We start from the raw sequence: 25,056 nt of genomic DNA, 5'->3' as shown, positions 1-25,056 counted from the left end.
TGTTTTGTTTCTGTCGGCACAACTCTTGTGACTATATTAATACTATCTAGCACAGGGGTCACCAACCTTTTTGAAACTGATTATTAATAATTAATTAAATTAATGATATTCATCTATGTGAAAACATGAATCATGTTAATGATTTCTCACAATAACTTTCAAATGTGATCTAAAAAAGAATAGCAACAAAAAAAAATTAGATGCAGCTTATTGGTAAGTGGCGGTATGGTGAGCTATTTGTAGAACAGGCCCGCGGGCTACTCATGTGGTCCTTGCGGGCTACCTGGTGCCCACAGGCACCATGTTGGTGATCCCTGATCTAGCATAATGTATTGTTTTATATCAATTTGTTGCTTGACATTTTGTCTTAGATAATTTGGACATGGTGCAAACAAATGGATTTTATGGGACAAGTATCTGAACTAAACAGATCAAGTACATGAAAAACTTTGGATTAAAGATGTAGGATACAGTTTTCGTTGCCCATGCCATCCTTGGGTGGCCCAGGCATGTTGAGGAGGACAAGTTTGGCCTCTTTAGACTTCCTTGCGATGACCTCATTGAGGCGCATCGCTGTATGCATGCGCCTCACATCAGTCTGGTTCCTGATGTTGGAAGTAGGATAGAAATATGAAACCATTTCAGGGTTGGCTTATAAATCAGTCTACTCGATCAGTGCATCCTGTAACAAAAGGCTAATACTTACAAGTTCTCCCATTCCCTGTAGCAGCATGTTGAAGGAAAATTATAATGAGTTAATTAAACCAAGGTCACTTATGAAGCTTCATCTGTTTAAGTTCAAAGTTTTGTTTGTCATCTCTTCAAATCCTTGAAAATGGGTCGATAAATACAAATATTTACCACTAACCTACAACGTTGTGTGACTTTGTGTGCCATGCACATGCCATGGCACACACACGGGGTGTACAGCATGTTGACCTACATATACTGTAGATTCATATGTAACTGAACAGTGATACATTTGTCAATAATTTGGCATAATTTGTGCTAAAAGTGTAGAATATCACCTCAAAGTTAAAAATATTAGATGCTCCATGTATGAATTACTAAAGTGTTATTATGATAAAACCTTGATTTAAGGGGCTCAAACATTTTTAGACAAACAAAGCAAGAAATTAAATAGTCAGTTTGCCCAAGTAAATGAAAAGTCTGGAACCTAAGAACATCACAATATGATAGGTTTTCACCCAGTGATGCTCTTATAAACCTTAACTGTAGCTGTTTTAAAATCCCCCTTCTTCCTTTGGCATTTTGCTTTCATTGATGCAATCAGCAAGTGAAGTACATGTCCAGCTGGATTCAGGTCAGGTAAGTGACTTGTTCCTAGCAGAACAGCCACGTCTTTATGTAAATGAAAGTGTTGGTAAGCAAAGCCAAGGAAGACCACAAAAAATAACTGTGGACGACAGATCAATTCATTCGCTCATGAAGAAAAACCTCTTTACAACAGCTAAAGAGCAGCCCAGAGGAGGGAGGTGTATCAGGGCAAAGACAATTAAACTTTACCAGACACAAAAAACAATGATAAACCTGATTAACAGACTACAGATTGCCAAAAAACAAGCAAACCTGAATTTAAACACAGTCTCTGTCTAAAAAACATTTGACTGTTTGATATTAAATCTAGTTTGGTTGCATAGAAGAGCTAAAAGCATGAAAAATATGTCATTGTTGAACTACTTATGGATTTGAAGTGAACATGACTGGTGACTCACGGCTTCATGTTGAAGAGGTCTTTGCCGCCCTCTGGGTGAGCTGCTAAAAGGGTCTTCCCTTTGTCTGCAGCCCTGCTGTCAGTCCAGGGGGCAGTCCTGCCTGCAGGCCCAGCAGGAGTTGTAGGGTCGGTTGGCTTGGAGGCATTTTTACCATGGATCAGATGTGCCTGCTTTGGGTTGGAGATAGCCACAGACTGACAGAGGAGCAGTGTGACAGATTGATAAAGGAAAAAACAGACACATATCAGTATTGGTGAAAATCTGGGAACCAGTGGCCAGCCAGTCTTTGCTGTTAAAGCTGCCTCTTTGATGAAACAAAACATATAGTGATAGACGGTTTTGCCTCAGCCAGAGCAGAGAGACACTACAAGGAGTGAGAGCAGAATTACTGTAAACAACCTGAATATTTCTGTTTAAAGGGTAATAGCAGTATTACCTCCTCTTCTGGTCTTTCTGCCACACTGGCTCCCTCATCAGCACTGTGCTGAGAACGCAAGACAGGTGGGTTTTTACGTCGAATTGATCCACGGGATGAATCTGTAATGCTCTGGATCTAAAGTCAGAAAAGAATAAGAAAACATCAGGTTCAATTTGTAATTTCCCTCTGGAATTCAATCTGCCTTTGTCAGATCATTGAAAAACAAGTCCGGACACAAGCAACTCATTATAAACCAATTCCCTGCTCCAGAGCTGATATTTGAAGAGGAAATCTCAGAGTTGACACATTGCTCTTCAGTTCTCTATGTGAATCAAATTTAAAGTGTGATTTATTCACACTTTTCTTGTTTACCTCCCTCTCCATCTCATTCTTGGTCAGATGCATCTGTTTGAGGATCTGTGACCGTTGTTCCATTATCAGTGTCTTCTCATAGGTGTAGGCTGAGATGTCACTGTCATGCTTCAAAAGGAAAACACATTTACATGCTTCATACAGGTGCCAAGTACTATGAAGATCAAAGGCAAAGCTACTGTTAACAAAGTTTCAAAAACAACAAAACCTGACCATGCAGGATTGATTTGTAAGGTTTTCTCACCATTTCGAACACTTCCACTTCAGCATTGATGCGCAGGTGATAGAGGAAGGTGATGAGGTCTTTTTTCATTTGGATACTATTGTCATCCATCTGAGCTACAGTGAAAATGCGCATCTTGCACTTCCTCCAGACCTACAACACAAAACCAAAACAAATGTTGTACGTTTATTAATCAAATCTGAAATGTTGCAGACGGTTCACAATGATTTTCCTCAGACAAAGCCATATAAAACCATCTCAAACCAGTATTTCCTTATTTCTTATTTTGAACCTTATGCTGGCGCAGGAGGAAGGGCAGAAGCATCAGCATGCCTCCATCGTGGACAATCCACCACACATCTATGTGTCCCTCAGTAAAGCGCTCTCCATTGGATGGGTAACTGGAGATGTTCTTAGGAACCAACAAGGCCAGACTGGCTATTGTTGTCTCTCTAACCACCTCTGCAGAGGAACAGAACAAATGCATTTGTTATAAAATATTATAAGGAGGAGGATAAGGATTGTTTCTCTGGAGATGTTGTTATCATCAAAGTTTAAATATCTGCCCACAATATGTTAGCTGATAATAACACCGCCGAGATACAGCACGTAAGTTTATATTTAAAGTTGAAAAACATGCTATTCTCTGGTGGACTAATTATATTTCTAAATGACCTTAAAAATAAACAACATAATGTATTGCCATTTTATATTATGTTATTACTAATAATATAATATACTATTATTACTACTACTAATAATATTACTAATATTGATGGTAATATTGGCAGATAATATTGATCATGCTGGTCAGTGAAGATTCTCAGTCATCCAGGTCTGGTTATCAGAAGACTGAATCATGGCGGCTACTGTATTCAGACTGAAGAAGCTGCTTGGATAAGTAGTAAAACGTTTCTGACTAAGAAGAAAGAAGTCCAGCTGACATGATTCGATCTTCTGATAATACTTTTGGTTGGGCTGTGATACGATCAATTTATTTAATTAATTAGTTCATTTGCAGGTTAATTGTCCTTACTTAGTGCTAATGATTGAATGAGCTTCTTAGGTTTTCCTGCCCCGACAGGAAACAAAGAAAAAGCATCAAAAGTCTATTGTTAAATAACTTGTATTTTGTGAAATAATATTTTCTTCTTGGTTCTTCTATGAACAGACCACTTTTAACTATACATGCTTAATAGCTGTTCCTTAACTTCCTCATAATCCCATGTTTACTGGTTGAAAAGAGTAATCAGGGAAAGTTAACGTCCATTAACTAACATCTAAGCCATTATTTCACCTGTGAGTGAAGACGTACCGATAAAGTTTCTAAATTGCTGGTGGTACTCAGGCTGTTTCCAATTATGGGGCCAGCTGATCATCACAGTGTTGTGCTTCAGACCTCCCAGTCCTCCAATCTGGATCAAGTGGGACATCCCGTCTCGCAGGTTGGAGGAGACAACCACCTGAGAGAAGCCCTTCACCTTCTCTGACTCCATCAACTTACGCAAAGACTGCACAGACACATTGAGGAGGGGAGGGGGCAGTTGTTGGTGAGTCTGTGATAACATACCTGGCATGATGTACATAGAGTATGCTCTGTGTGTGTTGTCCAAAGTGAAATACATATGTTAGAGACTAATTCACACTGGATGGACCTGGTCTGTCCTCTGCACTTCAGCGTAGTTGTCGAGGAAGCTTCCTTGAACTGAGGTTCCAACGATTGTCAGACCCTTCCCTGCTTTCAGCTGATTGGTCAGAGAGAGCAGACGAGGCTGCTCCACGTTCTGCTCAGCGTCGACACTCACCAGAACCAGGATCTGAGGCCTGACAGAAAACAATGCAGCCCCATGGTGAAACAAGAAACCGCAGAAAATTAAAGTGGAGTGCATAGTATATAGTATAACTCTATTTAGTTATAACTTCAGTTTTTTAATGTATTGTTTCTGTTTCTCTCACAATATCTTTATTGGAAAGAGAAATAGGATAGAATGAGTCAACAAACTCTCTTATGTCCACAGGTGCCTCACAATGAATGTAGATAACTACAACCATATTAATTATTAGGGACATGGTAGGTAGTAAGTGAACAAGAACAACATCAACAAAATAAATAAAAAAACAAAAGTCATTACATTATGTAATTTTTATGAAGGCATTTTTTTCAAACTTGCCATGATTGTCTTCAAGAGCAGGAACATTAAGTTTTTATCACCTGACACTGCATTTGATAAAACTAAGTTCTGTGTCCCACCAGCCATAAACAGAAGCATTTCGAGGTGGAGCTTGGGCCCCTACGTGTCCTCTCACTGCCTTAAAGTTTAAATGTACTGTAAAAAGCCTGAGCTGCAGGTTGTCAGGGTGCATGTATTTTACTATAGCGAATGAAAGCCAACGTAAATAGACTTTTGTTTTGGCTACGTGCCGTGTTAGTGCACACAGAGGTTTGAGCAAATAAATATGTAGCAAGACCAAAGTGACGTTTCTCTGTATGTTGATGTGCCTGTGCTATAGTAAGAAAGCTAATGTGGGTATTACAGTGCCTGTTAATAACAATATGACATCAAATTGTAACAGTATGACTGTTTAGAACTGAAGATGAAGCCGACTGACCTCCAGTTCTTGGTGTGTGGTGGTCCTTCCTCCAGCCTCATGAGAGCAAAGCGGGCAGCGCTAAGTGAGATTCCGCGTATCCCATCACCCCACTCCTTCTCAGCTCTGTTGTTCATTAACGGGATAACACATGATACCTTTTTGTACTGTATGAATTGTGATGTTTACTGTCATACTTAAAAAAAAAAAATTTATGATATCAAATTAAAGGCCTAGACCAATAACCACAGACAGAAAAATTGGGTCAATTGCAAATCTTGACAAGGACAAATCCAAGTGTGAAAACCCAAGCTGGATGGTGACACACAGTCTTTTTCTTGCTGTTGTCCTGTGCATACATGTGGATTACTTACCCACAGAACTCAATGTATTTGTAGATGCACGTGGCAATGCCCATGGCCACTATGGCGTAATACCAGGAACAGATGAACATGAGCGACAGGCACAGGCTCATACCCAGGAAAGACAGAGCCCTGCGGGGAACAGGACATCACATGATTTACTGCCAGTGTCACACTGCTAGTAATGACCACAGCTTGAAAAAGCAAGTTTGGTATTTAAATTGCTTTATGGTTAAGTGCCAGAAGGTACACACACAGACTTAAGGTACACGGCACTAATATAATCTAATTTAACCTCACATGTGTCTGTGCTCCTATGAGTGATCAGACAAATGTTCACTAATAGGACTTTGTGTGAAATGTGCCAGCAATACTCTATATATGTATATGTTAAATTCTTTCCCCAAGGACCAGGAACATTTTGAGGAACTCTCTGCATTTCACAGCTGCCTTATTTAGTCTAGTTGTATTGAATCCCAATTTATGTTCCTCTTGGTTGTGGTTTGTTTGGGCAGGTCTGAACACAGCAATGACATTGCGCACTGAGAATCTTTACAGAAAGTGGTCTTGGTCTAGTCCCAAACAAATTCTCAAGCAGTGTAGAAGAAAAATGCAAGCTAGTAACCGATGTGAAGAATGCTTAAAAATGCTTTATGATGAATAAAATGTAAATAACATGTATGTTTGTTCCACATGAAAGACACTTTGGCATTTTGGTTAAAAAAGAGTTTTAACACAAACTCACCAGTGGTAAAATTTAAACCGAGGCCTCCAGTTTGGTGTCCTCAGCAAAGTCTGCAGGGCACAGGCAAGATTAACAAACATGTAGCACATCAAGAAGAACCTAAAGAAATAGAGAAAGATGACACAACAAAGAGGGTGACATTGATAAAAATAGATGTGAAAAAATATCTACAGCTGTTTAGCAATGATACACAAGTATGACTGTGCTTCCTTACATGGAGAGAATGGGTGCAACTGAATCCAGGGAAGCAATGATGATGCCGATCTCACAGATGCTCGCTGTGAGGAGGAGGGCCCAGGTGGGCTCTCCGTTGGCTTTGCCATGCCCAAACACCTGCAGCAACACAAAACAAGTAAAGGAAATTACATATTTACACTGTTTTTAAAAAGTGCTTTACAATAAAAAAGAGATTTTACTAATGTACTAGACATATTTGTTTCTTCACTCTTGTAACTACAGGCAACATACAGTATATATGTACTATTTTATCCTGGGGACATTTAAGTCAAATTTAACTCAAAGAAACCTAAAATTCTGCTTGCTTTTATAATTGACATGGATTCAAATGGTGGATTTGTACTAACTCTAAGAAATGGGATGATGCCATCTCTTGAGATGGCCTGTAGGAGACGTGGAGCTCCTGTCAGACTTTGAAGCCCGGCTCCACAAGTGGAAAAGAAGGAACCAAACACAATGACCCATGGAGATGGCCAAGCCAGTGTCCCAATCACCAGGTTACCACTGACCCCTTCACCAAACCTAAAGAGAAAAGTGAAGACAAAAGCTGTCATAAGCTGTTCATCCATCATTCCAACGGATAACAAACTGCTGCTTAGCCTGTCGACCTGCACAGTTTTGCAGTTATGTAGACATTTAGTACTTGATATATATTGTCTCTTTGGGAAGGAAATTGAGGCTAGACATTAGTAGACCATTTATGGCTCCTTAATTCTAGATGGCAACTACAAATACATTTTAGTGACATAAAAGCTGTCACACGTCAGCTGTACTGTGCTACCAAGTCTGCAGCTGACTCTTTTGAACAGGAAACGTTTACAGAGGTCTATAATAATGTCATGGATCTTTTTTAAATTGGGGTTCTGATAAGATATGCAGAAGAAAAGTAAAGAAACAACTTTGTCCTTGTATTATGAAAATATCTGTCTAATGTTTGAACACAAGGTCTATAAGAAACTGTGCCTGCACATTTATGATGGGATATTTCAGTTTAAATTGCTCAGCTTACATATTTTTGTGGTTTTAGTATTTATTTATTTTGGTTTTGCGGGACGTATCATAAAATGAACTCTTAAGGGGAGGGATTTTTTGAATGAGCAATCCTTTGGGTTTAACATGATTTAAACATGGATAAAATTTTCATGAATCCCCCCAAAACGGACTTACTTGTCCCTTAGGACTACTCCTTCTATGCAGGCACCGAACAGCACCACACAGGACATGTCTGGTGGAAAAGCTGTTAAAGGTTGCATTGTTCAGACTAGTTGACCAAAAACCTCTACACAGAACAATTCCGATCTACAAAGTATCCTTTTAATGGGCCTTGGCTCAGTGAAGGATACACACAGTAGATGTGGTGCTGATGGCTGCAATGGTGCCAATGGGGATCGACTTCTGAGCATCACGCAGGTCTCCTGAACGGTTGGAGCCGGCCATGATACCTGTAAGTGGAGCAGGGTGGAATGATCAAGTGCCTTGTGTAATTTTTCAGTTTTTTTCTTTATCTGTCCACTGGAGTCAAAACACTTTCATACAAAGTGGAACTTAAGGATGGAGCCTGATATTAAATAGATTGAGATGCTGTATTAGTATTAAAAACATTTTGTGTGTGAACAACAGCAACAACTAACACAAACAACTTTCTTGCAAGTAGTGTTGCAGCAGTCTTTGCAGTAGAGTAGTGAATATAGCACTGGAAGCTTACTGGTACAATGATAAAGGGGTGCATATATGTTGCAGTGATGCCATGTGAGTGTAGTAGAACACTCTCAATAACCTTTGCCTCATTGATAAAGCACTTTTTTAAAAATGATGCTGTTCCATAAGTAAGAAAACTTTACCTAAAATGCAGCTGTCATTTTAAATTCTTTATAATTCACTTCAGTGGTCCACTGTGATGCCAACCTGTGACAGATGGGAAGTATATCCCCACCAACAGGGTGAAGAAACTGGTGATGTCAGCCAGGACATAGCGGCTGGCACTGGATATGGGACTGTCTGGATCTACATCTGATGCAATTCCACGCTTCTCCAGAAACATCCCCTTTTCCAGGTAGTTACCAAATAAGTTCTCTGCAAAACGGAAGAGCATTTAGGAGGATTCATGCTAATCGGTACAGTCATTTATAGTGAAAAGTCATCCCTCACCTGCCAGGATGCCACTAGTCACCCCTGGGATTCCCTGTATTTCTGTGACATTGTTATTGGTGAAATATTCATCACAAGTCGCATTGAGGTACTCAGAATCACAGAAAGACCTCCACAGTTTGGTGGTCACAGTTTCATTGTCTATTTCAATGACCTTTGCACAGATGTCATACCCTTTAGAGACAACAGTTCGATTCCCCAGGAGGCAGACGCTGCAAAAATGTCAACAACTCATCATTGTCACACCCTTGGATTTGACAGTCCTGAAGAATTTGACCAGTTAAAGAATAAATCGCTTACGGGAATACAGGCGGATCAATGGCAGTTTTGATGACTCCAGCATAGACAGCTAAGATGGAGAGGATGACACAGGCCAGGAAGACCAGTGCCAACTTGTTCACATATTTGACCCCCACAAACACCACCAATGCCATTAAGCTCAGGACGATGGTGCCATACACTCGCATGTTGTTAAGGAGGGCAATCTCTGCCTCTGGCCCCTCCAGGCCCTCGAGCTTGAAAATAGCTGCCTGCGGAATGATATAAATCTGAAAGAATGGAAAAATGCAAAGAGAGTTGGTGGGAAGGGAAGGTGTAGAGACAGATATGGTGAAATATGGGGGAAGAAAAAGCACAAGGAAAAATAACATGCTCCGCCCAGTGCTTCAGATAATCGTTGTTATGAAATTGCATTGAATAAGAATGCTGCAAAATACTCCAAATTGAAATTGAAATACTCCAATTTAAACTTTTAATAACAGTTGTCCATTTAAGTCCATGTTGTGTTCTTCCCTTTCTGAGGTGCAATCAATAAAATTAATAATGGATCAGTTTCATTTAGCATTATTTATGTGGCCTCCAGTGGCCTAAAGCAATAGAACCCTGAAACTGACACAGTTGATGATAATGTAGCAATAATAAATGAATTATTAAATCAATGAACAGGTGAGTTTCTGATATTAAAGGCTACTTACCAGCAGAATTTCAATACAGCCCAGAATGTACATAGCACCTGCAAAAGTAGTGCCTAAATAGAAGCAGATCCCTACAGCTCCACCAAACTCAGGCCCCAATGATCGTGAGATCATGTAATATGAACCTCCAGCTGTGAGTCACAAACACACAGAAGAGTCAATGCACTGATTTGTCCCGCTCAGTAACACATCCCCCTGGACACCCACTCACCTGGTACAACTCCGTTTGTTGCAATGGCACTCATGGAAATGGCTGTGAGCATTGTCTGAAAAAAGGCAGCACATAACTCAGAAAGTCAACATGTCATATGCATAATCAGAAGTCAATTTAGTTGAGATCAATGTAGTAAAACATCAGTGTAAAACAAGTCCTGATTACGAGAGCAAAAACACTTTTTGTTAAACATGTTTAAGTGAGGACTTGATTCAACACAGTGCTGATGTTGAATTGTATTGTACAATACTAAAAGGTGTTTCATTTGTTTTGTTCTCTCCAGTGGTATCATAAACACTAGGCTAAATTACAGTAACTCTTCTCTGTTTAATATAATATAATTACAGGGTCAAGATAGTGTAGCTGTGTTTTCAGTTGAACTGGTCAACTAATGATCTATATCATTAAATTGTGTATAATGTATAGAAACTGAGATTTGGACCTGGACAAATCTTATCTGAAACGAGCATGGTAACCCACATGTTTAGGGAGCTGCTTTAAAACTTCAGTATTTTGATGCTGATGTTAATAGAGATGAACCTTCCTGCCACAACAGAATCCCACAGATTTGACGTGATAAAGGATTATAAAATTATCACTTGACATAAAAATTCCCTCAGCTGCACCAGTGTAATGTCTCACTTAGAGTACCAAAATGTCCAGAAACTTCTCTGTCTCAACTGTTGGATAAATGGACATAATCCTTAGAAGATGACACCTGCAGACTTGAATTACTGTGAATTATGGTATAAACTTCATTCTCTCTTAGGCTAAATTCCAACATGCAGCTTTTTAAAAGCTGTAGTTTAAAAGCCACTCTGATCCATTCTACCCTCCCTCTCCATGCTCTGCTATCTGCTCAGACCAGTTTTCTTTCTCCATGTGTCACTACACTCTTCCCAGCATCTCAGTTATTACTGTTATGATATTAAAATATGTAAGAAGCTACAAAACTTACAATACCAGTAGAGCACAAATAATTGAACGTCTCTAATTGTTTCAAAGGGCAATTTTCGCTTTAAAATATTTTAAAGTTAAATCTATATACTCTATTCAATGAGTGTTAGTCATAGATGCTTCATCTGCATGTAAAGAAGTTTTGAAGCCAAGGTACATTAACAGGATCAATGTCAACGAACCCTGAATTCAGTGCCATAAATTGTTTCGTGCAGTATGTTATAAAATAAAAATGATATACCTCTGACTGTCACTGACTGAGTACAGCACATCACCAATTTCAAAAGAGAAAAAAGGACTCGCAAGGTTATTGGGTTTGTTGGCAGATCAGTTCATGTCAGGATTTACTGTGTCAACATTGTGCTGTCTTAAATTAAACAGACATATTTTAATAAAAAGTACATATACATATTTTCTAAGTGGACAGGGATCACAAAACACAGCCGTGACAGTGTCGACACCTGAAGGTCTACTTACTGTGGAGCAACACATGAAGACAATTATAAAGGCGCCGAAGACGCCTCCAATCCCAACCATCCAGGTCATCCGCAGGAAGAGGATCACTCCAAAAATATTTTGAATACATGGCAAGTACACTCCCATCAGAGTGCCCAGCTGTGGGGCCTGGAAAACAGAAAATGTTTAATGTGAAAAATTATGAGTGAAATTTTAATTTTCCATGAAGCTCATCTGAATGTGAAAACAGAGGTTTCATCCTCTATGTTGTTAAGTTTTTGCCTTTCACAAAATGAGGGAAAAAAGGGTTTGATTGTTTTCACAGAATTAGCAGTTAATTGAGATGAGTTTGACTTGAAAGGGTAACATTTATGCTGAGCAGTAGAAAATGAATAATTTTCCTTTGTCTGTATTAGAAAATCATAAACTAAATGCCAAATCTTTAATGTACGGTTTTGTTGCTGGGAGCAAAACTTGTCAACAAATATCCCCCAATAAAATACAAATATCCCCCAAATATCCCCCAATATAATACAAACATCATCCAAATAAAATATAAATGTGTTATTATATTACTATATCTTTTCATAGTCCTTATTTGTCCTTCTGAATTCTTGAAGTACTCTGTAATCCTCAATTAAATTCTGGACAGCACTACATGATGAGATGAGTGGGGTAAGAAGGAACTGAAAGATGAAAGGACAGATGAAAGTCAATGCTTGTGTTTTGGCTACACGGTAAACCGGCATGAGCAGCGAAGCTCAGACTGGGAGGGGTGCAGGACCCTCTGGGTGACGTGGTCTGAGCAGTGTGTTGATGTTGTACTGACACTCACTCAGTCTCTTGTGACTGTGCCTTTTGTTGCAGACTTCAATTCTCAAAATGTTTTGAGAAAGAGTAAGAATAAACAGAGTAAGAGTAAAGAGTAAACAAATCAAATATTGAAAATATACACATGTTCTGCTGTTTTGCATGATTTCCCTGCTTCATTGCCTTGTAATATCCTATGTCATGTATGTATGTACATTTTAAAACTGCTTTAGGTAAAAATTCTAAATGAAAAAGAGTAATTGGAATTTTGACAGCTGAGGTAAAACAGTCAGTGAAATTAAAACTGTAAATATGTGCACTAAAAGATAAAGAGTCATTTTTAGTGGTGCAACTAAAACATCCCACCAAACAATATTAAAACATCTTAATTAAAAAAGATTCTTATATTGCGCCCGTTTACAGAGTGTAAAAAATGAGGACAGTGATATCAGCTGAGCGTCATCTACTGTACTCATGAATGCAGGTGCACTGCAGGAACAAAGCAGCTCATCTACCACCGGCATGTTGAGATATTAAAAGACAGAACAGTATGTTACACACCTAAAATATCATGTATATGTACTGTATAAATCCACACTATCCTGTATAACCTGCCTTACATGTATGGATTTGTCAGACTGCTTGGCCGTATCACATAAAAATCACTTTGGCCAGTAAAGTCTTTCGATTAGGGCAAAATTTACCACGTACTAACCTTCTTCAACAAGTGAGGAGATTAATAAAAAAGTACAATCACATCACCTGTCATTATATAGCTAAATCAATATTCTGATAGATACAGTCTTATTTTATTTATGTATGATTTGAATTTATTCTCTGGAGGAATACTTCAATTTTACTGAGGTTGTGATGGATTGAGGAAGGGAAATGAATTTTAGAAATTATAAAAACTATTTCCCTTTTTCTGCATTAGGATCCCTAATGTGTTTACATTGTGAAATCCAGGTAATACACACTATACAAAAATGGGCTTCTTTGGATATTATTTGATTACTGGTCGTAGTTAAAATTGGCCTTTGTGTGCCAAGTAGGCTGGGCCTCCCAAAGTACACAATACCAGGTAAATAGCTGTGTAAATGTACATAGTGTAACTCTGTTAGCATAATAATCAAAGCTTTGCAGGGCCCCTTTCCATGCTGCAACTGCTGGTGCATACCTTATGTAAAAACAGAAAACATTTATTTTAAACCTTCCTGCCTCAAAAGTGCAGTCTCTACTTTATTGCTGACACTGCACTATGACTGGGAATATAGCTACTGCTTCTTCTTGTGTTCAAACAACCTGGTAATGAATGGATCACATGTAGTACTACACCTTGACTGGTTTTTTGGATGGACGTGCCCCCTCCTCGTTATTCTCAGCTTCTTCGTGCTCTTTGCTGCCTGTTGGTAAGTTGGAGTAGTTGGCCAAACTGCTAAGCAGAGAGGAGACCATTGGACTGGTATCCATCTCCTCCTACAACAAACACAGAATCACTCGATTATGCCTCTGGAGCTCTGTTAGTTATGGTAACTGTCTTCATTAACCCCTAAGTCACTGTGTAAACTGTTTGCTACTGAGCCCAGTATATTTGGTACTAAAAACTGTCCCTACCTCGAACAAGGCCATGTTCTTGCCATCGTACTGTTGGCTCTTCACATCGCTGGCTGCACTGCTGTTGATGAAAGGACTGCTCTCTTTGGGGTTCCCGTCACCTGAAAGGCAGAATTGTCAACCAGCAGGTCTTTCTGTCTGTATGCACAGACACATACTTTTGTAATTTATTTTTACAACCATTAATATGTTACAATCTGTCATACGGTCCTCATTTTCACTGACTTGTGCTGCAAAACCTTTACTGGAGCAAAGAAAAACCGAAGCTGCTAGAGCTAAGCAGCCACCACACCGAGGATTTAGAAAGCCCTTATAGTTGAAAACAGACCCATATGATTAGAAACGACTCTGACGGTGAAACTGAAGCAAAACAGTACAGTTGTGGGCTGCAAAAACCAAAATATTAAGCAGAAAGATGCAAAAAATTATAAAAAGTATATAAAAAAGTATAATTATCATTGTTAGAAATTTGATCTATAATTAATAATTAGGACATTTAGGCTACAGCAGCTGTACTTCCTGTACCCCAGATTGTAAGTCACCATAGGATTAAGTGACTTTAATCAGTGTCTTGGTCAAGGGCTTCAACATGTGGAATGGAGGAGCTGAGGATTAAACTGCTGACCCTGTGGTCAATGGACAACCCACTCTACCACTTAAGCCACAGCTGACTACAAGAAACACATTCATGTTGGCTCCTTTCATTTCCCAAGCTGCAGAGAGTTATACAAACTTTAAAGCATATAAGGGAGTGACAGTGCAAACAGCTTTTGTGCAACACAAAATGTTTTTAGATGCATCAAATTGAAACAGAAATAATTTCAGTTTTACTGTACATTATCTCATTTTGGGTTTGAAGGATTAGAGTGTTGAAGTCCCATCAATATCTGAACTGGCCTTCTAAAATAACCCTAACATCTTTTTTAAAGAATTAAACGAAGATGAAGCTGCCATTAACACATAGACAACAATGAAGACTTGTGATGAGGCCAGTCAAACTATGTACTGTGACATTAAGACCCACAGCAGGTGTTTTATTTCTGCTTTTAGTTTAGATTATTTTGAAGCCAACCATATTTTATAATCCATCACAATTTTTAAATGTGTATTTAAAGCTCATTTCAGCTCTTGGCTCAGAATGAAATAAGCTTTTAAAAAATGTGATTTAATCGTGTCTTACTAAATGCATTTGCAGCTTCTTTCTGTGCATGTAGAAGTCTGTGGCATATTGCACTGTATAAGTTCATATATTCCTCCTTGTGCTGTGGCCTTTAGTCGTGTCTTATGTTCCTCTGCTTCAGCTGGTTAAATTTCATCGGGTTACATGCTACAAATGTGCTTGTCAAAGTCAGTGATTAAGCAGTGATGGATGCTTGCTCATGGCCCTGAGAGGCAAATATTTTGACCCCTTACATGTCAGCAAGAATCATCCATTTACAAACTGGACAAAAACCTTTCAATATGAAATCACACCCCCTCATCATCCTTTACTGCAATCAGCGGGTGACCTTGTGGCATCACTCAAATGGATTTCCTGATCCATCACAGTGTCAGGCGTTGTCACAAAAAACACCAGTCTTCTATTCCCTGCCCCTGGGTTTTCCTCCGTTTTGCAAATAAATCAGATCTGCTGCTTTTAGAAATTGGTCGGTGTCATGACCTGGCTCAACAGCCATGACAAAAGAGAGGAGTACGCAATGTAAAGGCCCAACTAAGGAGTTTATTGTAGCAAAACCAACACGACAAAACTACAATGCAAATAAAGGTTAAGTGACAGAGAGCAGGCCAAAAACAAGCTGGCAAATCGCTTGTCGCCAAGGGAGGCCAGGGTTTGACTTTCCTGAATTGCAACACAACTCAGAGTTATTTTGTCCTGCAGGTCTACATCTGTTTCTCAAAGAACAAAGATGTGGATCCAGCATTAGTTGGGTCGACCCCCAAATTTAGAATGTAAACCCATGAATTTGTTTGTATTTCTTTCCATAAACATGAAACTGCTGTTGCTACTATCACCAGTTTTAAAATTTCAAATATTAATATTTATATAATTTTTACAGCATGTTTTGCAGTCTTAACAACACTAATTCTTTTACTTATTTTAGTATAATTCAGCATATTTTAAATTCTGAGTATGTCGTCTGACACAAACCCTTTTATGTGCTTTTTTGAAATAAGATAATGGTCCTGCTTTTTAATAAGAAGTAAAGCCCTGCCCATAGGGCTTCATCTCTGAAAGATCCCAGGAATTTTCTGCATTTATTTTAAGATTTGACTAGTGTTTTACAAAGCTCTTAATGGCCCTGCTGTTTTAAAAATGCTTATTCTTTAGAGCATTAGCAGGCTGGTCACAGCAGTCACTGCAAGGTCATGTCAGCTGTATTGGTTCTTTTGCAACAACAACATCAATAATATATATAATTATATAGATAATTTAGAAATTCAAAAATAGTTTTTTTTTTGTACTGTTGTATTATTGGTTGTAGCACTTTAATACAGCACATATGTTATTTTTAAAAGAAAAAGAGTCAACTATGTTTGTAGAATTTCAAATGCAGGATGTAATGCAAGAAGAAAAAAATCATTTTGTTCTTGTCCTACTTGAACTGAGGATTTAAGTTTGAGCTCAGAAATGATAGATGTAGCATGGCACTAGTCCAAGAAATGTCTTAGAGATGATTGAGTAAATGAACCCATAAAGCAGTATTTCTGTCTGTCTGAAGTTTTAGTTGAACCCTGTACATTTTCAGTATTATGCACAGACTCAGCAATTTCACTTTGATTACACAACACTGAAGAATCATTGATCAGAAGAATAAAGATTGTCAAAAGTGACCTACATAGATAAATTTCTGCGGCTGAATAGTGCTGAGAGGTCTTTGAGTGTAATAGCTTTAACACTGTACAACCTGTATTTGTACAGTGTCATGTGTCATGTACACTCACGTACATGACATGACTGACACACCTACTTTAGCCATTCTCATAAGAGCTAAAAGGATTAAAAGTCAAATTTAATCTAAATCCCATCATTTGAAATTCTCCTTATAGGTCAAATTCACCAACTTCAATATTTAATTTTCTTCTTGTGGTTGTAGTTTGGGGAGTTTAAGCATATTAATGCTTTTTATTAATGCCCTCTGGATTCCCTGTTTAAATCTCTCTGCTTCTAGCTTAAAAACTCCTCTAGATGATATCATTATTTTAATGACATTACATTAGGAGTTGATGTGATGTCATTTTAAAAAATTCTGGAAGAGCAGGCTTATCAAGACACCGACATCTGCGAGACCCTAGAAGCGGAGAGATATTTTAACAGAGGAAAGGCAAATTAAAATTGTATGCCCTTCATTTACATGTAGTTCCCACACTAGAATCATAAGAAACAAGTTTAAAATCAGTGAAGTCTCCCTTTAAAGAACCATGTAGAAAAACATGTAGAAAAAATGTATTTGAGTTAAAATGTTACTGTGGCTGATGTGGCCATGGGAGGCAATAACACAATGTACTGTGTGGACTATAAAGTTAAGTTCAGAACAACTAAACTGCAACAGCAACATGTGCAGTACAAAACATAACCACTGCCTGAATTAAAGCATGTCTGTCACAACAGAGAATGGAGTTAAAGCTCCACAGTAGGTTTTGATAAACAAAAGCACTTTGGTTAAAGTTGGGAAAGATCATTTTGCTCAAATGTGGTTTTGTTCAAGGGTAAATAAACTTGTTTAGAAGGAGTTTATGAGAAGAGACTACAATTTCCCTAAACTGCAAGCAGGTGCCGTGATGTTCCTACCAAATGCACTTGCTTTTGCAGCTTATTTGTATAAACATAATTTCTAGAGGACAGGGTTGGTTCAGGACAAGCCACCTCATCTGGCCCATATTCATCATGTCCAGCAAATTACTGCTCTAGGATTTGGATTCCTTTCTCTGTATGCATGCGTTAAAGCACACACTATTGTTGAAACACCTCTCAAAAGCAAAGTTGCATTTAATTTCTGCGTGCATGTTAGCACGTGCAACGAGGGAAGGAAAAGTAAAAACCCAAAACAAATTTAAAAAATGAAATTTTAAAATGAACTCTTTAATCTGACAGATAATATCTGATACAGTTCTATATGACTCAAATGCTGAAGATTCAATGATGAAATAAAAAATAAACAATGGCACACATTACTATCTTGATGATATATAGTCAGCACAGTAACCCTGCACAAGTTAAATTGCATTTTTTTATCTTAACAACTTCAGACATATGTTTATTCACGTTCACCTAAAACCACAATCTTTTGCCTGACCTTAAGCCAATAATCACTACAATATTGTTGGGAAAACAACTTTAACAAAGAAAACACAGAACTAAAAGTGAATTAGACAGAGAGAAGAAATAAGCCTTCACCTTAGAGTCATGATGCTTTTGCTCCAGTCCTCAAGATTTAGCACAGTCAGTGCTCAAGGGAAGCTGAACGTTATTAAAAGGATTTCAAATAAAATTACAAATTGTTACCCCCTAGAGTGTGTAGATGACAATTTTTGAAGGGAAATTGCTCAGAATCATTCATTATAATGTTTGACAGAGATCTCTGTTAATGTAATAGTAAATACCTTAACATAACTAAAACCCACACAAATCAACCACAGATAATCTTCATACACTCTTGTTTAAGCCTCAGGAAAGACAGCCATGACTTATTGATAAGAGGTGATCAGCGGATTTGAAGATTTGAACTTGTTTATATGAATGCTGAGCTCTGACTTGACCAGAGCTTGCAGATGAAAGGTAGTGGGCAGTGCAGATTTGTACCCTTGATGTGACATGGCTATTACAAAATGGACAGTTTATACCGGCTTTTAAAAGCTTAATAGGACACAGGCTCAAGGGGATTATCCAGCAGCTGCTGGAGGCCACAGAGACAGGCAGAAATTAACTTCTGCATGTGACGACTGCACCAATCAGCTGCACAGGAACCTCACAATTACATTAACAACACACATACTTCATTCATTTCCACCTCGCCTGCTGGAAGTTAGGAATTAAAGCTAATTCCACGAATTAATTTGTTTAATTTAAATGTCTCTTCTCACAGGCACTCTCTTTCACTGCAATGTACACGGCCTGCTGCCTGCCAAGCTGAGTTTCTGTCGCTTCAGCAGAATCCATTCACCAGGGGTGAAACTGAATAGCCATGCTTTCTGCCAAATGTAGACCAGATCAGAATTTTAAACATTACATCAAAACAAGAATGAGGGCAAAATATGAGTAAAGAAATAATTTTATGTATTTATGAATTTTTTTATGTATTTGGTCAAGTGAAATACCCCAACTGCAACTTCAGGAACATTTTTGTACACATAAATGTTACAAAAACTGCTAGAAGAACTGTACACTACTACAACTATTGCTCTGTAGCTACAATATTATTTAACTTCTCTAATACAAGGACTCATTGCCAGCCCTAAAGCAGGTAAAAGTGTCACTACAGGAAGATCCTAATGATGCTGCAGATACTTCAGGAAAACTGTTTCATTTCATTCAGTGTGGTCGATGAGAAGATGAGGAAAACTTTTCGTGTCCTAAGTGTAAAAAAAGTATAAACTTTTTAATCTTTTATCAGAAAAGACCCTTCTGACAGAGTCATTAAGGCCACTGACTGATTTACAGGGAATAATGGAGCTACAGTACAAGCTATGGACACTGATATGCCAGCTGACAGATACCCAACTAATACGTTTGGAGGCTATTTTAAGCCCTGACTCAGTATATTTAATTTAGACTAATGCACAGTTAATATAGAGCTCATTTTTAAATTTGTTCTCCAATGTCCCTGTTCTCTAAAAGCCTGACTGCTATGTTCCAAAATAACCTGCAGGTTCTTTAAAATGAAAACACAGGAAGCCAGCGTCTGAAAAGCAGCCAGACCTTTATGGAAAAATGAGTTTAGCCATGCTAGTGGCTTTAGGGATGACATTGTTGGTCTGTCATCGGATGGATCCCCATGAAGTTTTGTGCAAACAGGCACGATGCCCAGAGGAGGAATTGTAATCATTTTGGTGAACCCCCTGAATAATAGTCACGGACACCCATGACGATAATGTTTATGGTTATGTCTCGAACAATGTTGAATGAATTACCATAGACTTAATTTCATATCCTTCTTAGGATGAAATATAAACACTGTGTCAGACTAAAGTCCCATTTAGCACCATCATCAGGCCAACATTTTTAAAACACTTCACTTTATGGTAAATATATTTAAAAGTAGTTACATTACCCTTAGACTCAACTGTACTTTGCCTTTACTATTATTTAGCAAATGTGAGCATACTGTGGGAGCTAATGCTCTGACCTGCTTAGCATCAACATTTTAACATTAAATACGGCTTTTGGATAAAAGCAGTGATGCGCCTCAGTGCAACCTGACTTTTTACTGTTTCAGGTCCATTCCAGTGTAATATGCTGTAATTGAAGCAAGACAGAATACATATTAAGTAGTAGCAGTAGAATTATTAAATATATGTTCTACCGAAATTTAAATATTCAACATTTTTATCAAAAATCTCTACACCTCTGTTTTTTCATTAATCATTTATACGTTTTTGTAAAGGAGCCATCAAGTTGTTTTTCACATCACTAGTGTTACAATACATAACGTACATCATCGACTTGTCATCACATCACGTCATTCTGAGTCAAAACAAGAAAATAATGAAGCAGGAAACTGTTTAAAATTCAAACAGGCCTGAGAATTTCCAGATGTGAAGCCTTTTTGTTTTTGTTTGAAAGAAAACAATGTTATTGCCTCTGAAATCAATTTACACTTCTGCTGCTCTAACACATATGCTTGTCAAAGAGAATAACATTTAGTTACTGGTGAAAATTGGCATTCTCTGGAGCTAATGAGACCACCCTGTTCCTGTTAGTTTGCGTGCTTGTGAACCAGCAGATGCTTGGATGTGGTGTGAAAATGTAATATGATAAATCGTCAACACAATGCCTACAGAACGACATGTACTCTACTGTATACTATATAATTAAAGAGGGTAAAGCACACAGCAAGTGCAGTTGTTTGGGAACACTCTCAACTTCAGGTTTAGAGCTCTAGTGAGCATTACTGGCGATAGGAATATGTGTGTAAGGCTGACACACACAAAAAAACTACACTGTGTGTGTAGACAGTAATGAAGGATCCAGTCACTCAGTACCAAAGAGTGGCTCACTGACATTTGTTTTTAAAACAGACTTACATATAAGATGTACTTTATCCTTTAAATTTGAACTGATATATACTTCGGAGATGATAAATACTTTTAGCATTAGCTAGTTTTAATAATATTCACACTGGACAGTCTAAGTGAATATCTTGATAGGAAGGATCGGGCTTGATTTTGTTTACTCCACAGACAGGGTGATGTGACTGGGCTACTGTAAGCAAGCTGTGTAAAGGAAAGGGATGAAGAAGAGAGGATTAGACCCCACTGCATTTTATAATCTCCGGTGAGTCACATTACTGTGAAGTGCCTTAGAAAACACAGCAGGTGCCACAGGAAAGTCATGATAATTATAGTGCATATGGAAATGCTTTCCAGTCACCTGTGTTAACAATTTGTTTTTATTTTACCAGCAGCCTCTTGCATTAAGGGATGAATTAGGTAGACTGAGGCACATTACTTACATATGGAAGTTTCATTCATTCATTCATTTCATAAGAGACAGAACGAGCCAAAAAAGGGACACAAAATGAGGACACCATTGAGAGGAGTTTAGTCTGTGTACAGTATTGTTTTATCCTGTATGCTCATGTTTCAGGAGACTAGGCTCCCAATAGAATTACAATGGTGGACATTGCATTTATATACATTGACAATCAGAGAAACTGATTACAATTTAAAGTAATGACCTCTTATTAGCCTCTCACCCAATGGCAGCTGGGATGGGCTCCATCCTGCCTGTGACCCTGAAGAGCATAAGCTGTTAACCACTTATCCTGGATAGATGCACAGCATGTCTGGCTCTATCTTTTTTATTTTACAGGCTTTTCTCTAATGTTTGACTTTGTCCTTGTGAATTACTTGAGTTTTACCTATTAAAGTTTTACAATTGTTCTCCTAAAGATAGTGACAAAATCATCCCTAGAGGACAAAGTTTAACAAGTTTGGTTTCCCTCTGTCTTAGCCTCTAGTGCCACCAGCAGGTCAAAGGTGAATCATGACAACATCTTTGGCTGGGCACAAAATTTGCTACATTCATTTTTTTCTGTATATCTTACAATTGCACTGCTTGCACAGAGCTATATTTTTCCTGCTTTCATATTTTTTGATCTCCAGATTTATTATAAACCCCTCACCTTTGACCCTTTATTACAACATTAAACATTACATTAAAACCACCAGGGGGTTTTCATGCTGTGGCTCATCAGTGTATACATTGTCAAGGAACCATCAGATAATAAGTGGGCTACTGGAACAAACCATCAATGAAAATGTGATCAAATCTGATGGAATGCTACTACACTATTACAGACCCAGTGAGATGGGGTATATGAATGCTAGGGTGCTAGTTTATGCTAACAGAGCCTCCGTTACCATATACCAAGTACCATCATAACTCAGACCACTGACATGGTACTGTATGTAGTAGGGATATGCTTGGCTGCATGATTAAAAAACGAGTGGTCCATTCATCTTGTGCCACAGAGATTGACTCCTTCTGAGGCCCTGGACACAGCTAAACAAATACTCACAGACTAGCAATTGGTTAAGGAGATATACAAAAGAGAGACATGGGGCAAAATATATGCTCTGACCTCTAAAGACCATTCCAGGGTGTACACCCAACTAGAATGTAATAACATGGTAAGAACAAAGACACTAAAAGTATTGGAAGAACTTGTGGGAGAAAAGACACATAACATCAATGGCCACTGGCAACAGGATCTAAGAGCACCATCACAGTAGCTGACATCAAAAAATGGATGAAGAAAAATGATTAATACAAGTACAGACAAAAGAGCGACATCCAAATACCACCAAAGACCAATAGACATGTTAACTTAGCTCAATTCATAGAACAAGATGCAAACTATGAACACATATGCCAGCTGACCATCATGAACAGCAGCTTTTAAATGATCTTTCAGTATTCATCACACCTGCTGGTTAACTGACTGGACCAATCAGCCCAGGACTGGCCACACACACCAAAAGCTTTACTCATGTTGTCTTTAGCTACCTGCCCAGTTCTGTTGTTAGAAATTATAGTTTTGTAACCTGAAAGAAAATATATTTACTACAAAAGCCATTCATTTTTTTCTACACAACAGAAAATTATTTTAAATACCAATAAGGGCCATGCTGTACCAGGATTAAGACACTTTTTTCTTTTTTCACCTCATAATTTGTTGATTTTATTGATTGGAACGAATTAATTTTTATTTCTGTTGAACAGTTCACAGTTTCCAGGGATGCAGGGAACCTTGCCCTCTCTGTCATATCTGACAGGAGTGCAACAATCTGGTATTTTGAGGTAGAATGCCAGCTTGGTCAGCATTGTGGTCATAACTCAAGTATGCTTGCATTTGCACTCTTAATGCCACGTTATATTCCCCCTTGCATGTTACTCAAATCAAGACCTTTGAAGGCAAAAGGTCACTGCCCCTCAGGTTTAATACACACAAAGGGTTGAAAATCCTCACATACACTGTCCCCTGTAAAACTGCAAGACAAAATCATTTATTTTTGCAGTATACTGAAATCATTTGCGTTTGTTAAGAAAAGATGAATATGAGACCAACATTTAGAGCTATTAGTTCAAGGTATTTACATCTGGAACTTAGAAGATAGACCCTTTTGTTTTAACCCACCTATTTGTCATGTAAACAAAAGTATTGGAACATGACTGACAGGTGTGTTTTGTTGCCCAGATGTATCTTAGGACATTGATTATTCAAACAACAAATAGCAATGAATGTCTACACACTGTTTCACACTTGGGTTTTGCCTGTTTAAACTGCATTTATAGTTAAGACTTGTAACCAACATGAAAACCAGAGAGCTGCCTATGGGTGAAAAACAAGCTATTGAGAAGCTGAGATACAGTAAGATGGAAATCTATCAGAGCCATTGCACAAATGTTGCCCATAGTCTGCAAAACCATTTGGAATGTCCTGAAAAAGAAACAAAACACTGGGCTGCTAAGTAACAGACGTCGAATGGGTAGATCAAGGAAAACAACAGCAGCTGACGACGGAAACATTGTGAGAGCTGAAGAGAAAGACCCTAAAACAACTGTTAGGGACATCAGCAACAACCTTCAGAGGGCAGGAGTGAAGGTATCACAGTCTACTGTTTGCAGAAGACTTCATGAACAAAAGTACAGAGGCTACACCACAAGATGCAAACCACTTATTATCAAGACGAATAGGAAGGCCAGGCTGGAATTAGCCAACAAATCAGTGACTTTGTACGCCCACCCTTCTTCAAACAAAAGGTGCTAGCAAATTATCTATCAGGTCCAGATGTAAATGCTTGCAAATAAAAGCTGAAATGTTGATATTTTGTCTCATATTCATCTTTTGATGTCAAACCCAAATGTTTTCAGTCTACAACAAAAATGAAGGAATAGCTGTTCCAGCACTTTTAGAGGGGAGTGTAGCACCTTTTTTTTTTGATCAGATTCTTTCAGATTTTTGTTATTTAAATGAAAATGCACAATTATCCGTGTTGATTGATGCTCTTGTTTACTCCTTGACTCAATGCAGTATTTACAAGTAGCCACAACGGAAAAGAAGTGCAATACATAAAAAAGATACCAAACTCTTTCCCTCTTGGATTTTCATTTACTTATATTGATTATGAAATAATCTGAAAACATGCATTGAAACTGTGCATTCAATAAAGCGTTTTAAAGAAAACCACATGTAGATGAGATCTTACTCGTGTCTATAATAATATAAATGAAGGCTGAGTTCCATTTACAGTAGTTTCTTTACTTGTAGGCTCCTGCATCCTGTAATACCTGACTAGAGCAGCCACTTCGTGCGTCCACTCCACAACTGGAAAAATGCCAAAAAAGAGGGCAAGGGACTGAGAGGGGGGAAGTGAGGCACTGAGACGGGGATGGGGCGTTGGACATTGCCCACTATATACTGTAAATTTCCCCTTGAGAACACATAAACATGTTACTTAAATATATAGACAATCTAATA

The 25,056-nt window shown here is 38.2% G+C and overlaps 1 protein-coding gene across 2 annotated transcripts in view; it reads right to left on the bottom strand.

Annotated features, from left to right (window-relative positions):
* slc12a5b (solute carrier family 12 member 5b) overlaps positions 1 to 25,056 on the bottom strand; it is a 29,484-nt gene that overhangs the window by 2,977 nt on the left and 1,451 nt on the right. The window contains exons 2-25 of one of the 2 annotated variants that reach the window (XM_067528407.1): positions 13,856 to 13,956; positions 13,577 to 13,717; positions 11,453 to 11,599; positions 10,016 to 10,070; positions 9,805 to 9,935; positions 9,131 to 9,378; positions 8,831 to 9,042; positions 8,588 to 8,755; positions 8,026 to 8,124; positions 7,850 to 7,907; positions 7,030 to 7,204; positions 6,660 to 6,778; positions 6,446 to 6,544; positions 5,713 to 5,832; positions 5,360 to 5,464; positions 4,405 to 4,573; positions 4,065 to 4,260; positions 3,042 to 3,211; positions 2,771 to 2,902; positions 2,527 to 2,634; positions 2,173 to 2,289; positions 1,737 to 1,930; positions 707 to 721; positions 472 to 605 (exon numbers count right to left, since the gene is read on the bottom strand). In XM_067528407.1, the coding sequence (XP_067384508.1) occupies positions 472 to 605; positions 707 to 721; positions 1,737 to 1,930; positions 2,173 to 2,289; positions 2,527 to 2,634; positions 2,771 to 2,902; positions 3,042 to 3,211; positions 4,065 to 4,260; positions 4,405 to 4,573; positions 5,360 to 5,464; positions 5,713 to 5,832; positions 6,446 to 6,544; positions 6,660 to 6,778; positions 7,030 to 7,204; positions 7,850 to 7,907; positions 8,026 to 8,124; positions 8,588 to 8,755; positions 8,831 to 9,042; positions 9,131 to 9,378; positions 9,805 to 9,935; positions 10,016 to 10,070; positions 11,453 to 11,599; positions 13,577 to 13,717; positions 13,856 to 13,956 (3,213 nt within the window). The remainder of the gene's footprint in view (positions 1 to 471; positions 606 to 706; positions 722 to 1,736; positions 1,931 to 2,172; positions 2,290 to 2,526; positions 2,635 to 2,770; positions 2,903 to 3,041; positions 3,212 to 4,064; positions 4,261 to 4,404; positions 4,574 to 5,359; positions 5,465 to 5,712; positions 5,833 to 6,445; positions 6,545 to 6,659; positions 6,779 to 7,029; positions 7,205 to 7,849; positions 7,908 to 8,025; positions 8,125 to 8,587; positions 8,756 to 8,830; positions 9,043 to 9,130; positions 9,379 to 9,804; positions 9,936 to 10,015; positions 10,071 to 11,452; positions 11,600 to 13,576; positions 13,718 to 13,855; positions 13,957 to 25,056) is intronic. The other variant, XM_067528408.1, reaches the window with a different exon arrangement.

The sequence above is a fragment of the Channa argus genome, chromosome 13 (genome assembly GCF_033026475.1).
Source record: "Channa argus isolate prfri chromosome 13, Channa argus male v1.0, whole genome shotgun sequence".
In the NCBI taxonomy this organism is placed as follows: domain Eukaryota; kingdom Metazoa; phylum Chordata; class Actinopteri; order Anabantiformes; family Channidae; genus Channa; species Channa argus.
Note: the sequence above shows the minus strand (reverse complement) of the source record. Positions and strands in the feature narration are given on the sequence as shown.